This window comes from Hypanus sabinus, chromosome 6 (genome assembly GCF_030144855.1).
Source record: "Hypanus sabinus isolate sHypSab1 chromosome 6, sHypSab1.hap1, whole genome shotgun sequence".
NCBI classification, from domain to species: domain Eukaryota; kingdom Metazoa; phylum Chordata; class Chondrichthyes; order Myliobatiformes; family Dasyatidae; genus Hypanus; species Hypanus sabinus.
Window position 1 is genome coordinate 82,570,719 of NC_082711.1, and position 18,329 is coordinate 82,589,047.

Below are 18,329 nucleotides of genomic sequence, written 5' to 3' on the forward strand. Positions count from 1 at the left end.
GCCACCTTTTCAAAAAGCAAGAAATAGCTATCGACATCTGTCTCCTCGAACGGGGGCACCAATCTCAACTCCCTACTAGCATTAAACCGCTCCGCTTGGTCTAACCCTTGATATCTTCGCTTGTTTCTCATCTTCTCAATTTCCCGGTCATGTTGCCTCTGTTTCTCTTTCTCGGCCTGTTCCCTCTCTTTCTCTTCTGCTTCTAGCTTCTTTAGTTGAATTTCATGCTGCCTTTGCCTTTCCCTCTCTCTCTCTTGCCTTCCCCCCTCTCTCTCTCTCTCTCTCTCTCTCTCTCTCTCTCTCTCTCTCTCTCTCAACCCTTTCTCTCTCTCTCTCAGCCGCTTCCAGCTCTTTTAACTTAATTTCACGTTCCAACTTCAATTTCTCCACCTCTAACTGAACCGTCCCACTTGATGGTACCTCTTCAGGGATATCTCCCAATACCTCAGCATCAAACACCTCCTTCCCAATGTAATACTGGGTTATGGCCCTTCGTACCTCCCGCTTTTTCATGGACGACCTCACCTCTGTGAGGTTCAACCCCTTCGCTAAATTTAACAAGTCTGATTTTGTGGCCGCCTCTAGCGCCCCCACCATCGGGTTTTCCATAAATTCACCCACGTCCATCTTTGCTGGTAAAGGGACACAAAAGTAGGATTAATACATACATTCAGATAATGCACATCGTCAACACTCAATCTAAAGCGCAGGTATAGTAATAATCATCATTAAGAAGTGAGCTCTGCTGATGTCTAGGGGTTAATAGATTGTCCGTTGGAAATATGAAAGTCACTCAGAAAGTCTGCAGGCCTCAGCCCTTTGAAAATCGCTGGGTTTCACGTGGGGCGACCGAGAGAGAGAGATTGGGGAAGAAAAGAAAGAACTTGCCGAGTCTTGATGAATCTTCCGTGAAATCGGGGGAGCGTTGGTTTCCTCGCCCCGATGCTAGTTAAAAGCGGTTTTCTGTGATTCCAGCCACAAATTCCAATCCCGGAATCTAACACACGTGGCTTCCTTCAGAATGGCTTCCCGCTGCTGCAGGAACACTCTCGTGTCTTCTTGGTGTGTCTGAGGGGGCTGTCCCCCTGAGACTCCCCTTTATACTTCCTCACGGGGTCGCAGGAGTCAGTCAGGTTGGGACGATGCAATCTCTCTCTCTCAACCAGCCCACCTTGCCCGAGGGCTTTTCACGTGGTCTCCATGAGACAATAGTTGCTGTCGTCTTATTCTGTATCCCGGGTGGGACGTGCAATTTGGCACGTTTCTCTCTCTCACTTCCTGGGTCTACTGACCCCCCCCCCCCAACGGGTGCTCTTGCGATTCTCACAAAGGAGGGGGCTGGGATCATAACACTATCTAAGTGTTTCTTAAATGCCCCTAATGTATCTGCTTCTACCACCTCTTGGCAGGGTGTTCAATGCACTCACACTCTCTGTATAAAGAACCTACCTCTGACAATCCCGCTATACATTCCTGCAATCACCTTAAAATTATGGCCCCTGGTATTAGCCATTTCCTCGGAAAATGTCTCTGGCTGTCCACTCTATCTATGCCTTTTATCACTATGTACAGCTCTATCAAGTTACGTCTCATCTTCCTTCACTCCAAAGTGAAAAGCCCGATCTCATTCAGCCTATCCTCATAAGAATATTCTCTAATCTAGGCAACACCCTGGTAAATATCCTTTGCAGCCTCTTTAAAGCATGTATATCCTTCCTATAGTTAACTTAATCAGGAGATATATGCAATTCTTTTTGTTGGTAGATCAAAATCCATGTACAGGCATTGTGAAACTGTGGTGATTGGTGGCTAAATTAGTTATGAGTTAGATCATTTTTTTATAATTTTTGCTTCTTGGGCTTTCAGAAGTGAATGTGATTTTTTAACCTTAGCTTGGTTTAGCTCCATTATCGCACCACCTGGCCTGAAGAATACACTTACCGCCACCTTTTTACTAGCTGTTCTAAAATATTGATTGTAAAAATTTCAGGTTGTCCTTGGTGAGATGCCCAGTGAAATTTCTGAAGGAAACCCTGCTACAAAAAGAGTTTCAGATACCTGTAAGTTAATTGATGGTTGTACTTGTCATTTTTTTCATTAAGGAACGATTTCTCTTATCAGAAATACAGTTGGTTCAATGAATGGAAATACTATGAAGAATTTAATTTAAAATCCTAATAGAAGTGTATCTTTTATGATTTATTGTATACATTTTTAAAGTTGGCTTTTTGTTCAGATTTGTTGTATCACTAGATTCTTGGACAAATTGAGCCAGATTATGTCAGATGTAAAAAAAAAACCACACTAAAATATTAGGTAATGCTCATGTATAGGTTGAGCCAAGTTATGCCAACATTTCTTTATAAGTTCTTGGTGAAATCATCTACATATATTGCAAACTCTTCTGAACAAATGAGTTACAAAGAGGTTATCATGAAGCCAAAAAAAAATCCGCAAGAGAAATCTTAAAATAATTGAGTAATTAGAGAATTAAGTATGGGATCAAAGAACTGAAGTTCTTAATGGAAGAAAATGTATTTTTGAGGATTTCATTTAACAGTCCTTGGAATAAAGGAGACTATTTTAAGTATTCCAGACAGCAAAATAAGGATACTAGATGTGAGCTGCAAAATTTGATTTAGATAGGATGATGATTTATAAATATTTTAGGAAATATTCACTGATGGATTTTAATGTTGCAGTCGGGTTTGCAGGCAAATGGGACAAAATACATTGGAGAGACAAAGCAACAGGAAATAGAAAAAAATGGTTGGATATATTGCATTTTATATATCTGAGTATAGTTTAAAGACCCTAAAAATGAAGAATTAAAATGAAGTAGAAAGGTTATCAAATGTGTATGGAAGTGTGAAAATTAATTTGATGATCATTAGGTTTAAATAAGAGAATAGCTACTCTAAAGCTGTCTAAATTAATTAATGTGAAAGAAAAGTGCAGTATTTAAAATAGAAATTCAGCATCAAATAGGATAAATTTAGAACAGTTATTTGAAAGCACTTGTTTTTGGTGTTTGAACATGGGTATGTACTGCTAGATTGAGGTTGGTTGAGGCCAGGATATAAGGAGTGAAGCAGGTTTGGCATTTTCAAAGCTTGTGATCACATGGGCTTTTGCTATTTCAGATGATCAATTGGATTCCAGTTATTCACACCGTGAGAACTTCAGAAATAACTTTGGACAGAATATGAATATCGCAGATTCAGATTTCTATGAGTCAAGAATAGCACGATCACAAGGTAAGGTGAAGATTTACTTCTCAATATAACCATATAACAATTACAGCACGGAAACGGGCCATCTCGACCCTTCTAGTCCGTGCTGACGCTTACTGTCACCTAATCCCACTGACCCACACTCAGCCCATAACCCTACATTCCTTTCCTGTCCATATACCTATCCAATTTTACTTTAAATGACAATATCGAACCTGCCTCTACCACTTCTACACTTCTACATTCCATACAGCTACCACTCTCTGAGTAAAGAAATTCCCCCTCATGTTACCCTTAAACTTTCACCCTCTAGCTCTCAAATCATGTCCTCTTGTTTGAATGTCCCTTACTCTCAATGGAAAAAGCCTATCCACGTCAACTCGATCTATCCCCCTCGTTATTTTAAATACCTCTATCAAGTCCCCCCCCAACCTTCTACGCTCCAAAGAATAGACCTAACTTGTTCAATCTTTCCCTGTAACATAAACAAATGCATGTTTTTATTTATACGTATTTTTAGAATTTTATAATTTTAACTATTTTTATAGTTTTGTTTTAGTAATTTAGACATCTTTATATCTTTGCACCATACCACTGTGACAGACCTACAAAATCTCACGTCTTTTGTCAGTAATAATAGATCTGATTCTGATTCTGTTGCTTCAGATGAACGGTTTGATGCCAAATTTTCACCAAGAAGAAATCGTGGTGATATGGAAATTTCTTACGACACAAGAATGCTATGCTCACAAGGCATGTTTATTAATAATGTTTGAAGATAGCCTTGAAGAAATTTTTTTTACATTGTTTGTTGCAACTAATTCATTTGATCTGTATTTGGGCTTACAGATGGGCAATTCGAAAGCAGATTTTCAAGGAATGAATACTTTGGAAGTAACTTTGGTCAGCATCTTAATAGGGGAAGTTCCAGTTCCTCAGAATCAAGAATGCCATATTCTCAAGGTAGCAAAAAAAACAATTCAGAACTGTTTCCCAATTGACAAGTTGTATAAAATTGATTATGCATAAATGACACATTGGTATAAGATTTTGTTACTGTCTAACCTAATTGACTATGCTGTGAGTGAATCAATTCTAAGTCTCTTTAAACATCCCTATATCTGTTAGCTTGTTCATAAGAGGGAAAATAAATATGGGCATTTTTATAAGAAGCACTGAATCTATCACTGAAGTTAGTGTTTTCCTATGATATGAACACTGTTTCAAATGTAAGTCTGTGATGTTTCTTACATAAGCTTGGACTAGCAAATTTATTCTTTGTTTTCATTGTAGCTAACATTTAAGGAATGAATGCCAGAATTACAACTATTATCTATTTTTTATTGCACTATAACACAAAAGAAAATGTGACCCAGCCAAATTCAGGGTAATACTAGACAACGGGGTGACCCATTGGGGCACCCTTTGAGAGAAGGGTAGTGCAGTCTGATGTGACCAGAATAAACATTAAATTTTCCTGAATGCTATTGGTATCACTTTGCTTTGGAAATTGAAGAAGAAAGCCTCAGTTTATTAAAGAAGAATGATGCGTAACAAGGCAAATATAGCTCCTCCTCGTTTAACAAAGGACACTTTTGATGATATCATTTCTGGTTGATCTGCCACCCTTGTGCCTCTTGTTGTCATTCTGGTGGTGTGCACCCCTTTCATCCCATGTCTTCATCTCTTCTGCTGTTTGTTGTTTGTCTGTGATCCTGGAGATGTGCATTTCTCAGCTCCTTTGTCTCTTGCTCTCTCTCCTCCTCCTGTGCCTGTTGTTGTCACTCTGGATTTGGGCATGACTCTCCTCCTCTGTCTCTTCTTCTCTCATCATTTTTGTCCTGACTCTTTGATCCTGGAGTCGTGCGGCCCTGGCATCGGATTCTTATTCTCTCCCTCTCCTTGCCACTTCCCAACGACATTTGGCATCATCTCTTGACCATAACGTCCCCCTTCTCTTTCCATGCGGCATAATTAGGCTGACCATATTTTTTTTTACCCTAATGCTGGATAGAAGATATGAAACAGTAACACCAAAGTCTCCAGGATGCTGATTATTCTTGATGATGTGGTTGGCGCTCTCCTAAATGGACGTGATATAGTCACCTCTGTCCTTTGACTGCAGCAAAGGGTTTGATAGGTGTCTCGAAGTACGTTATTACAATTAGATATAATTATCTCTTATTGATGGGTGGCAGTTAGATCTGTGCCAATCCTGCACGTGCTGATGGTGATTAGCAGAATGTGACCACTCGAAATAGAGCTATCACTGCTGTGAGCATTGTGAGTCGCTTCTGAGGCTGGCCGTGTGTATGCGTCGTGTCACATCGCGGTTTAAAAACATGTTTGACATCGACTCTCGGGTGAAAACAGGGCTGTTGATTTTGGCCAGTGAGCAATTTAATACCAATATATAACCCTGAACTTTGCCTGCATGCTGCAAGTTAGCGCATTTTAAGTTGATTTAGCCAAAAATAGTGCTGCTGTATTGCACTGTTTGCGCTAATCGGAGGTCACAAACAGAGCATGAGAATTTTAGTAGTATATAGATTAATGCAGAGATGTTGTCCAATATCTTTAGACAAAGTAGTAAATCTGGGGGTTGAGAGCACCTTGGGTTTCAACAAAAAAATGGGCAAAGGAATTGATATAGAGAACATAAATGGAATATAGAAGTAAATGGATGCCTCTATTCTGTGGCAGCATCCTCTGGTCTTAGACGCAAAACCTCTCCACATCCACTCTATCAAGGCCTCTCAACATTCGACAGGTTTCAATGAGATCCTCCGCCCTCCCCCCCCCCACCATTCTTCTGATTTCCAGTGATCACAGGCCAAGAGCCATCAAATACTCCTCATATGATAAACCGATCTATCCCAGAATCATTTTCATGAACCTCCTTTGTATCGTCTCCAACGTTGGCACATCATTTCTTAAATAAAGGGCCCAGAACTGCTCACAATACTCCAAGGGAGGCCTGACCATATAAAGCCTCAGCATTATATCCTTGCTTTTACATTCTAGTCCTCTCAAAATGAATGCTAACACTGCATTTGCTTTCTTCACCACCTGCAAATTAAGTCCCTTTGCACCTCAGATTTTTGTATTTTCTCTCCATTAGAAAATAGTCTGCACTTTTATTTTTTCTACCAAAGTGCATGACCATGCACTTCCTGACACTGTATTCCATCTGCCACTCCCCCAATCTTTGTATCATCTGCAAACTTGGCCACAAAGCCATCAATTCCATCATCCAATTTGTTGATGTTTATTGTGAAAAGAAGCAGCCCCAATACAGACCCCTGTGGAACACCACTAGTCACCGGCAGCCAACCTACAAAGACTCCCTTTATTCCCACTCTTTGCCTCCTGCCAATCAGCTAATTTTCTGTGCATGCCAGTATTTTTCCTGTAATACTATGGCACTTTGTGTGGCACTTTGTCAAAGACTTTCTGAAAATCCAAGTACACAACATTCACTGATTCTCTTTTGTCTATCCTGCTTGTTATTTTTTCAAAGAATTCTAACAGATTTTTCAGACAAGATTTTCCGTTACGGAAACCATACTGACTTTTGCCTATTTTATCATCTGCCTCCATGTGCCACATTCTTAACTATTGATTCCAACATCTTCTCATCCACTGAGGTAAGAGCAACTGGCCTATAATATCCTTCCTTTGAAGAGTAGAGTGACATTTGCAATTTTCCATTCCTCCGGAACTAGGCCAAAATCTAGTGATTCTTCAAAGGTCGTTACTAATGCCTCCACAATCTCTTCAGTCACCTCTTTCAGAACCCTGGGAGTTCATCTGATCATTTAGACCATCTGGTCCAGGTGATCTATCTACTTTCAGACCTTTGTTTCCCAAGCATTTTTTCCTTAGTAAAGGCAACTTCACTCACTTCTGCCCCGACTACTAGTGTCTTCCATAGTGAAGACTGATGAAAAACACAGTTTGTCTGCCACTTCTTTGTCCCCCATCACTACCTCTCCAGCATTGTTTTTCAACAGCCCAATATCCACTCTCGCCTCTGTTTTACACTTTATGTATCTGAAGAAACTTTTGGTGTCCTCTTTAATATTATTGGCTAGCTTACTTTGGTATTCCATCTTTACCTTAGTGGCATTTTTAGTTGCCTTCTTTTGGTTTTTAAAAGTTTACCAATCCTCTAACTTCCTACTAACTTTTGGTCTATTATTCATCCTCTTTTCTGCTTCTATGTTAGCTTCGACTTCCTTTGTCAGCCATGGTTGCCTCATGCCCCCTTCTAGTCAACTTTGGCCAGCTCTCCTCTCATGCCTTTGTAATTCAACTTTAGCTTCTCCCTTTCAAATTGCAAATCTACCATATTATGATCACTGTCCCCTAAGGGTTCCTTTACGTTAACCCTTTTTGATTTTTGTCCCCCTTTTACATTGCAACTCACCCTGTTAACTGCAATTTTGCCCCATTTTCATCCTGTTCCTGCTTGCCGTCTCACTACACACTGCCTGTGTTTATAAACCGACTATCCCATCCTCAGCCCTGTCACTCCGGTTCCCAACCCCCTGGTGCCAGATTAGTTTTGATTCTCCGGAACAGCTCTAGCAAACCTGCCCACAGAGACATTGGTCCCTCTTTAGTTCAGGTGTAACCCATTTGTTTTGTATGGGTTGGACCTTCCCCAAAAAAGATCCTAATGATCCAGAAGTCTGAACCCCTGCCCCCGGACCAATTCCTCTGCCACGCATTCATCTGCCAAACAATCCTATTCTTACCCTCATTGGCACGTGGCACAAGAAGCAGTCTCGGGATTACTACCATTGAGGTCCTGCTTTTCAGCTTTCTACCTAGCTCCTTAAAATCTCTCTCTGGACCTCCTCACCTTTCCTTCCTATGTCATTGGTGTCAATATGTGGCAAGACTTTTGACTGCTCTTCCTCCCCCTTTTGAATGCTGTGGACCCGATCCGAGATGTCCTTAGCCTTGGCACCTCATAGGCAACAAACCATCCTGCTCTCTTATCTCATTCAGAGGATCTCGTCTCTATTCCTTGAATTATGGAATCTACTATCACTACTGCTGTCCTCTTCCCTTCTTTCTCTTCTGAGTCGTAGCATCAGACTCTGTGCCAGGGATCTGGTCGCTGCGTCATCCCCCGGTAGGTCATCCCCCTCAGTAGTATCCAATACAGTATACTCACTAATGAGGGGAACTCTCTACTGGCTGCACATTTGCCTTTCTTCTCCTGACAGACTCCTGTAACCAGGCTCCAGTAAACCTAAGAGTGACTAGCTCCTAACTCTTCACTTCCTCAGTATGAACTGAAGATCATTGAGCTGCAGCTTGGTGCACCTGATGTAGTTACCAGGTCTCCCAGAGTTCCCATGTCTCACACAAAAACACACAACACAGCCCTTGGAGCCATTCTCACTGTGCAAACTGTGCCCTTACAGAGGAGGACTGAAGAATAAGGAAGAAGAAATTTATCAGATACTTGCCTTGCTGAAGCCTGATGAGTCAAAGCCACTCTTAACACTGGCCCATTCACAATTGCTGCTCCATTAAAGGCCTTTTTGCTATATGTATGTATTTGGCAAAGTCAGCATTTGATTCCATTTCTAATCTCTATTGTGGTGATGTGGTGAGCCATCTTCTTGTATAAATTCACCAAAGTTGCAGATTTATCGATCGTCAAGCATTACATTAGCCATTTGTTGAGAAATGGAAACTGTTGTAAGTAATGTAGATGTCCATGTGCACAGATTACTAAAAGCCAGTGTTTCGGTGCAGCAAACAATTGGGAAGCATATAGCATGTTGGCCTTCATGACATGATGATTTGAGATCACCAGAGTATTGCATGAAGTTTTGCTACAGGGTTAGTGGAGCAAAGGTATACTAAATTTGGCTGACATATCAGGATAGATCAAGCGGACTACTTGTTTGCATTTACAAAAAAACTTTGCTGAATCCTTAAATAGTCTGATCATTGTTTGTCCAAGAAATCACTTGTGCTGGTGTAATTTTTTTTAAATGTTAAATTTATCCAGTGTTTTGTAGAATGCTTGTCCAGCATTCTCTGCTACAAGTTATTTTTCTTGCCTTTTTCCTTCACATGTAATGTGTAGAAAATACTTGACTTGCTATGGACCCAGTAAATTGAGTTCCTTTTGCATTACTCATTGAAGATTTCAGATCATCTGGAGACATTTTGCAAGACAATTGGAGAAAAGCTGAAATGCTAGACATGGATTGGAGCTCCAACAATATACCAGACTCTGGAGATCTGTACAGAAGAAGAGAGCCAATGAGGTAATTGAAGAATATGAAAAATTCTGTTGAGAATAACATTATTTGAGTAATTACTGTCTAATTTGAGTGGTAATGTAATATTGAAATACTACAGTGACTTACCTGACTGTTACTACCACTTGAACCTCTCTTCCTGCATCACTTCTCTGTCTTTTTTGTTACGAACCCTGTAACTGGGTCACTTACCAGCAAAGATGGAGTCGTCCGTTGAAGTCTGATGATACTATTTTTAACAGTATTTATTAGTAAAAATACACAAAAATAATATCAATGCAAATATACAGATAATATACGTCGTCAATACTAAATCTAAAAGTGCGGGTATAATAATAATCAATAAGAAATAAGCTCTATCGTTGTCTAGGGGATAATGAATTGTCCGATGGAAATATACAGTTCACTGCAGTCCACAAGCTGCCGTCTTTTGGTTGTCGCTGTGTTGCACTTTGTTGGAGAGAGAGAGAGAGAGAAATAGGAACAGAATGGGAACAGTTACCGCTATGGGTTTTCCAACCTTTATGATTTTGATCCGTCAGGTGTCTTGTTGTCGTGGCCGTTCACTTGTGGCCTCTCCTTTAGCTAAACCGTTCTTCCGTGGTGAGCCCGCCACCCCAGGCAAAGGGAGGACACACACGAGCCCCCACCGGCTTTTGCTATAAAACGCTGTCACAGGATTTCTAGCGTTTCTCCTGGTGCATCTAAAGGGGTTGTTCCCCAGACCCCTCTTTTATCCTTACTCACAGGGTCTCAGATGTCAGTCAGGTTGGGATGATGCAATCCCTCAACCAGACCACTCTGGTTGTCCCCTGAGGCATTTCAATGAATACTATATAGTACAGTACTCAATAAACAATGCCGTTTCCAAGAGACAATGGCCGTTATCAGTGGTTCCGTTCCGCTGAGGCCAGGCACGTTCCAAACCTTGTGTATTCTCCGTGTCTCTGTCTCATTTCCTGTGTCCCAGATCCGAATTAATAGCGATCTTGCGATTCTCAAAAAGGATAATTTGTACCCTTTGGCCCCTCAGAGTTGCTTCACATTCATAACATTTTAAATCCACACTCCTAATCAAAATGCTAAAAGCTTCAAATGTTGGAAACTGCAATAAACACCCAGCATCAGACACTAACTGTGGAAAGGAAAACAGAGTTAATATTTAGGATGACATCTCCAGCTTATCCCTACAACAACCCTAATCTCATTCCAAAGAGATGTTCCCTTTGCCTTTACCATCCATCATATATCCTCTTTGCAATATTAACCTGCTATTCTCCATTTTCAATGAAAGTTCTTCAACCTGCAGTATTAACTCGGTTTCTCTTTCCTCAAATGTTGCTTGACTAATGAGTATTTCTGGAGTTTTCTCTTTGCATCTCTTGACATCACCATGGGTGGTCTATATACTAAAGATACTTTACAAGTTTATATATTTTTAATTTATTTTTAATGCAGGTGCTCTGTAGTGTGGTAGATATCTATTTAGTTGATTCATATAGCAAATTATCTTTTACAGTGTGTTTGTTTTAATCTTAGTCAAGCCAATGAAATATAATTTTTGTTTCCTCCCTAGGGACTTTGAGAATGATTATATTAAAGGATCTGGTGCTGATGAACAATGGACGCAGAGAGAGGCAAGTTGTGGCTGATTGTGTCAAGTGGCTCCTTGCTATGGGTTATGCAAATAGAGAAAAGATTTTGGTTACACGTTTGCACCTTGTGATCGCAGAACTACTTTTCATAAGTTTCAGTGCATTTAGTGGAAGTAGTAGCTATGGGATATTAGGCAGCTCCTTTCTGAATCATGGCAGGAAATATATGCACTGCCCAATCTTTTAATTTATTTAGAATATTGATAACCCTCTGACATTTGATTTAGGTTGCTATTCATTGTCTTAAGTGCATGATTTTCCTAACCTATATCCAGTGTTGTGCTATTATCCAGTGTTATCCAAAGTACCAGCATTGTGCTATTTTGTAAGTGAGCTTGTTCTAGTCAAAGAGATATATTTCTAAAGTATCAGCTTAAAGAGTTTGTAAATTTGCTTTATGTAGTTCCTTGCATCAGCCTTCTTTAGTTTTTCTTGTATGTTTCAGTTTGAAGCACATGAGCCAGTTACTTTCAAAACTGCCTTTGCAAGTGAGGAACTCTTTGAGTGTTTGGTGAGTAGAATTGTTTTCTGTTCTACATCTGTAAAAGGATGTTAAATAGTGCCATAAATTTTGTTAACGTCATGGGGGATTTCAATGTATAGGGGGATTTCAATGTATAGGTAGATTGGGAAAATCAGGTTGATTTTCCAAGAGATAGAATGTGTAGAAAGCTTGTGAAATAGATTTATTTATTTGTTTGTTTAGAGATACAACAAGGAATATTTTCTCCTGGCCCTTTAAGGTACGCAGCTAGCAACCCACAGGTTTAACCCTAGCCTAATCAAGGGACAATTTACAACTACCAATTAACTCACCAGTTCTACACATCTTTGGAATGTGGGAAGAAACCAAAGAACCCCAAGGAAAACAATGCATTCATAGCGAGGACATCAGAATTCAACGCCAGTGCTCTGAGCTGAAATGGCATTGTGCTAACTACTACACTACCGTTGCATTTTTATAGCAGTTTGTGATTGAGCCTGTAATGTATTATGTGAGTATTCGTAGGTCAGAGTGCGTATGACATCAGAACGCGGGGGTTTTGTAAAATGGAAGTCTGGTGAATAAACGTGTGTGTTTAATACTGCGGTGTCCGAGTAACATTAACGCTACATGGCGTCAGAAGAAAGCGGAAAAGAAAGGAAGAGAAGACACGTAAAAAGATGTCACATTTACAGCCACCGTCGAGTTTAAGCCTACAAGGTAATATTGCTGAGAATTGGAAGGTATGGCTCCAGCAGTTTGAGCTGTTTTGCACCGCTAGTGGCGTAGATGACAAGACAGAGAAAGTGCAATGTGCATGTAGCAGGAACAGAGGCAATAAAGGTTTGCAACACGTTTGTCTTCCAAGAGGGTGAGCGAGATAAAATTGAAGTGTTGAAGAAAAAGTTTCAAGATTACTGCGAGCCGAGAAAAAACCTACCGTACATTCAACACATTTTTTACGAGGGCTCAAGGACCGACGGAGACTATAGACGCCTGTGTAACAGATTTGAAGAACAAGGCAAAAAACTGTGAGTTCGGACATCTGCATGATTCTTTAATATGCGACAGGATTGTATGCGGCATGCAAGATGATCATGTGAGAGGCAGGCTGTTGAGAGAGGCGGAGCTTACATTGGAAAAAGCGATTGATATGTGCTGTGCTAGCGAGATCTCGTCGAGTCAGGTTAAAATGCTTAATGAAGAGACTGAAGTATGCAAAATAAAAGCTGTGAAAACTGACAAGAGTAGGACAAAGCCAGCTCCACAAGATAATCAAAAGGAAGTTAACTGCAACAGATGTGGTTATAAACTTGGATACAGAAAATGTCCAGCCTTTGGTAAGTCATGCAAATTATGCAGAAAGAAAAATCACTTTGCAAAGATGTGCAAATCACAGGAGCAAGCAAGGAAAATGCATGCTGTGCAACAGAGTGAGTGCAACAGTGACATGTTCATTAGAACAATTGAAGTGGAACAGGAGGTCAGTGCTCCATTTCGAAAGCTACTAGAGAGCAACACTGAATGACATCGGGAAGATAAACAAAAGAAAAGTTTTGACACATTGAAGCAGTTGGTTACCAATGCACCAGCACTCAAGTTCTATGATGTCAATAAACCGGTGACAATGTCTGTGGATGCCAGTTTGGAGGGAATAGGAGCTGTTATACTGCAGGATGGGAGGCCTGTGGCGTATGGATCACGAGCACTTACAGACTGTCAACGCCAATATGCTCAAATCGAGAAGGAATTACTTGCCATAGTTTATGGGTGTGAGAAGTTCCACTAGTATGGATATGACAAAGAAATCCAGGTTGAGAGTGATCACAAACCACTTGAGAGCATCTTCAAAAAGCCACTTCATCAAGCTCCTATGAGGCTGCAAAGGATGCTTCTCAGGCTACAGAGGTACACCTCACAGTTATCTATAAGCCAGGAAAAGAACTGCACATTGCCAATGCTTTGAGCCGTGCTTACCTCAAAGAGCAAAGGGAAGAGTTGCTAGGAGGAGAGCTGGAGGTCAACTGGGTTACACCTCAGCTACCCATCTCGGAAGAGAAGTTGAACACGTTCAGGAAAGCAACTGCAGAAGATCCTGAAATGCAAATGCTAAGAGACATTACAATGAATGGATGGCCAACAGAAAGAAAAGATGTTCCAAAAGAAATACAGACATTTAGACATGGACATTTAAAGAGGAAATTAGCTATGCATCAGGACTAATGTTCAAAGCAGCAAAACTCATAGTACCGAATCGAATGAGACAGGAAATGCTCAACAGAATTCATGAGTCACACCTGGGGATAGTGAAATGTAAAGAAAGAGCAAGGGACATTATTGGCCAGGTATGTCAACTTAGATAGAGGACATGGTGTCTCAGTGTGCTGTTTGTAATGAAAATAAAAACAGCAATCCAAGAGAGCCTTTGTTTCCCCATCCACTACCAGGAAGACCATGGGAGAAGCTTGGCACAGATCTCTTTCACTACAATGGTGCAGAATATCTGCTTTGTGTGGACTACTATTCAAAATATCTGGAGATCACCAAGTTAAGTGACACGTCCACTCAAGGTGTCATTACCTCAATGAAGTCGACATTTGCAAGACATGGTATTCCAGATATTGTCGTCAGTGACAATGGTCCACAATATGCCCGTGGTGAGTTTAGAGAGTTTTCAGAAAGCTGGGAATTTTAAAATGTTACTTCCAGTCCTGGGCACGCTCAGTCTAATGGACAAGCAGAGAGATCTGTACAAAATGTGAAGAACATGCTTAAGAAGGCACAAAGCAGCAACAGTGACCCGTACATTGCTCTGTTTGAATACCGCAACATATCGAGGGTGTGGGGTTCTCTCCTGCACAGCTGTTGATGGGACGTCGTCTGAAGTCCAAGCTGCCAACATCCACAACTCTACTGACTCCTGAAAGTAATGCTCAAGTACATGACAAGCTAAACTACAAGCAAATAAAGCAAAAGAGCTACAATGACAGACATACAAGACAGTTCCCAGATCTGCATATAGGTGAAAATGTCAGAATACAGAGAGGAGACACCTGGCAGCCAGCTGTGGTTGTGAACAGACATCAGCAACCAAGATCCTTCATAGTTCTTATGCCAGATGGAAGAGTCTACAGGAGGAACAGGAAGCACCTGCTGAAGACAGGTGAGAGGGTGTTTCCACGTACAGACACACAGGACATTTCCACGGATACACACATAGAAACAAACGACACCAAGAGTGAGTGGCGTGACGAAACCCCAAAATGCAATGACGGTGAAAGTTCGGCGCAGACAGACCGAGGTGGAAATGCAGACACAGAGGTTACTCGAGAGACTGACTCTGAAGGACAAGCACAGTCACAGTTCTATCGCACAAGGTCTGGGAGACAAGTCAAACTTCCAGCTAGATACAGAGACTAGATCTACCTACAGTCTCGCACAGTTTGAGACAAAATCACACATGTTATAAGTTCCAAGGTGTGAAATAAAAGGTTTATTAGTCTATGTTAGTAAAAGAAAATATACTGCTGTTAGTATTGTAAGATACAATGTAGAATACAGTATAAGAAGTTAAGATTTTTATTAGTTTATGTCATGGCTGTTGTAATGTTAGAAAGTCGTACCTAGAGGCATTGTTTTGGTCATTCATAATATTGTAAAAAAAACTTGAGAAGGGGGATGTAATGTATTATGTGAGTATTCGTAGGTCAGAGTGCATATGACATCAGAACGCAGGGGTTTTGTAAAGTGGAAGTCTGGTGAATAAACGTGTGTGTTTAATACTGCGGTGTCCGAGTCACATTAATGCTACAGAGCCCACTAGGGAAAAAGCAATTCTAGATTTGGTGTTGTACAATGAAGCAGATTTGATTAAGGAGCTTATGGTAAACGAACCCTTATGCAGTGATCATAATATAATAGAATTCACCCTGCAGTTTTAGAAGGAGCAGTTACAGTCTGATGTTAGGTAAAGGGAACTGTAGAGGCATGAGAGATGATCTGGCCGAAGTTGAGTGGAAGGACACTCTGGCACGGATGATGGCAGAACAACAATGGATGGAATTTCTGGGAGCATGTCTCCCAAAGAGGGAGAAGTATTCTAAAGAGAGGAACCATAGCTAACAAAGAAAGCATAAAAGCAAAAAGAGGACTTACTATAGTAAAAGTAAGTGTGAAGCTAGAGGACTGGAAAAAAACAGAAGGCAACAAAAAAAGCAATGAGTGAAAAAGTAAAATACGAAGGTAAGGTGCCCAATAATATAAATTAAGATACCAAAAGTAACTTCAAATATATAAAGAGTAAAAGAGAGGTGAACTGGAAAATGATGCAGGAGAGGAAGTAATGGGGTTGAAGGAATTCAAAGGGTTGGGGCCGGAAATAAGTGTAGTTGCTTTTACTAAGAAGGTAGATAACATCAGCAGGACCAAATGGACCAGACCTCAGATTTCTGAAAGAGGTAGCAGTAGAGAGTGTGGAGGCATTAGTAGTGATCTTTCAAGAATCACAAGATTCTGGAATGGTTCCACAGAACTGGAAAATTGCAAATGTCACTCCACACTTTAAGAAAGGAAGGAGGCAAAGAAAGGAAGTTATAGGCCAGTTAGCCTGACTTCAGTGGTTAAGGTTTGAATGTGGCGACCCATAGCACACCGCTACATGAATCCATTATTAACAATGAGGTTTCAGGGTACTTGGAGGCACATGAAAAAATGGACCAAAGTTGTTTCCTAAAGGGTAAATCTTGCCTGACAAATCTGTAATATTCTTAATAACAGGCAGAATAGACAAAGGAGAGTTATTGGATGTTGTTTTCTTAGATTTTCAGAAAGCCTTTGACAAGGTGCTGCTTATGCGGCTGCTGAACAAGATAAGAGTTCATGGGATTAAGGAGAGGTGCTAGCATAGGTAGCAGATTGGCTGACTGGCAGGATGCAAAGAGTGGGAATAAAGGAGAAACACGAGGAAATCTACAGGTGCTAGAAATTCAAACAACACACACAAAATGCTGGTGGAACACAGCAGGCCAGGCAGCATCTATAGGGAGAAGCACTGTCGACGTTTCGGCTCGAGACCTTTCGTCAGGACTAACTGAAAGGAAAGATACTAAGAGAATTGAAAGTAGGAGGGGAAGGGGGAAATGCGAAATGATAGAAGACTGGAGGGGGTGAGATGAAGCTAAGAGCTGGAAAGGTGATTGGCAAAAGTGATACAGAGCTGGAGAAGGGAAAGGATCATGGGACTGGAGGCCTAGGGAGAAAGGGAGATGGAGAACAGGCAGAGTTATGGGCAGAGAGAGAAAAAAAACAAACAACTAAATATGTCAGAGATGGGGTAAGAAGGGGAGGAGGGACATTAATGGAAGTTAGAGAAGTCAATGTTTATGCCATCAGGTTGGAGGCTACCCAGCCAGTATATAAGGTGTTATTATATAAGGGGACCTTTTCTAGTTGGCTGTTGGTGACTAATGATATTCCTCAGGGTGTTACCACCACTTATTTTTAACATTATATGTCAATGATTTGCCTGATGGCCATATTTACAGACAATACAATGACAGTACAGGGGCAGGTAGTGTTTTGGAAGCAGGGAGTCTGCAAAAAGATTAGAAGAATAGGCAAAGAACTGGCAGATGGAATACAGTGCAGGGATATATGATGTACTTTGGTAGACGGAATAAGGTGGAGATTATTTTCTAAATGGGGAACAAATTGAGAAGTCAGAGGTGCAAAGGTACTTGGGAGACCTTGTGCAGAATTCCCTAAGGTTAACTTGCAGGTTTTGTCACTGAGGAAGGCAAATGTTCTTGGAGATGTAGTCATCAGGGAGACTGGAGGTCTCCCTGACATCCCACATCCAGCAATAGACAATAGACAATAGGTGCAGAAGTAGACCATTCGGCCCCTCGAGTCTGCACCGCCATTCTGAGATCATGGCTGATCATTCACTATCAATACCCGGTCCCTGCCTTGCAAAAGGAACATCCCAAATGTTCTCACCACTCTAACTGGGAAATAAGAAAGAAAAGTTAAACAAACTCTACCTACAGCTTTTGCCTTTCCTTGTCGATTCCTCTCTGAGCTAAAGCCTGAGTTCCTCACTCTCGCACTGCCCACACACGCAATGGCTGATCAGCTTAAATCTAACTTTAGTGGCCCTTGCTAAGTTCTTAATCATGCACAATCCAGCATCTCCTTGGGAACTGTGGTGCACAGACTGTCTCAACTGCCCCCATTCACTGCTTTTGAACTGTGTCCCTCACTTTATAATCCAAAACATCTCAGGAACTGTGGCACACAGAAACTTAATAAATATCACCACCTTCAATGATGGGAGCTAAGTATGAGTGCAAAAAGCAAAATTAAAGAGTTTATAACCATTTTCAGCAAGAAGTCTGCCTAACGTTCCTTTATTTCTTTCTTTCTTTCTAAATCTTTTTATTAATATTAATAATATGGACAGAATACAGATGATATATTGATAAAGAAATTACCAACATACACATTCCATTACATATGAAAAAAAACATACATAATAGTTACAATATAAATGAGTTTACCAAGACATAAGCCATAAGATATATGTATGGACATAGTAAATCTAAATATTTCATAATGTATAATATAAAAAAAACAGAAAAAAGAAAGAAAAAAAAACAAAAAAAAATTT

The 18,329-nt window shown here is 40.6% G+C and overlaps 1 protein-coding gene across 3 annotated transcripts in view; it reads left to right on the forward strand.

The window, feature by feature from the left end:
- The window catches only part of LOC132395635 (uncharacterized), an 86,976-nt gene that overhangs the window by 44,405 nt on the left and 24,242 nt on the right, over nucleotides 1-18,329 (forward strand). For all 3 annotated transcript variants that reach the window (XM_059972521.1, XM_059972523.1, XM_059972522.1), the window contains 7 exons: nucleotides 1,991-2,060; nucleotides 3,144-3,257; nucleotides 3,900-3,986; nucleotides 4,083-4,196; nucleotides 9,406-9,529; nucleotides 11,100-11,160; nucleotides 11,624-11,689. In XM_059972521.1, coding sequence (XP_059828504.1) covers nucleotides 1,991-2,060; nucleotides 3,144-3,257; nucleotides 3,900-3,986; nucleotides 4,083-4,196; nucleotides 9,406-9,529; nucleotides 11,100-11,160; nucleotides 11,624-11,689 — 636 coding nt within the window. The remainder of the gene's footprint in view (nucleotides 1-1,990; nucleotides 2,061-3,143; nucleotides 3,258-3,899; nucleotides 3,987-4,082; nucleotides 4,197-9,405; nucleotides 9,530-11,099; nucleotides 11,161-11,623; nucleotides 11,690-18,329) is intronic.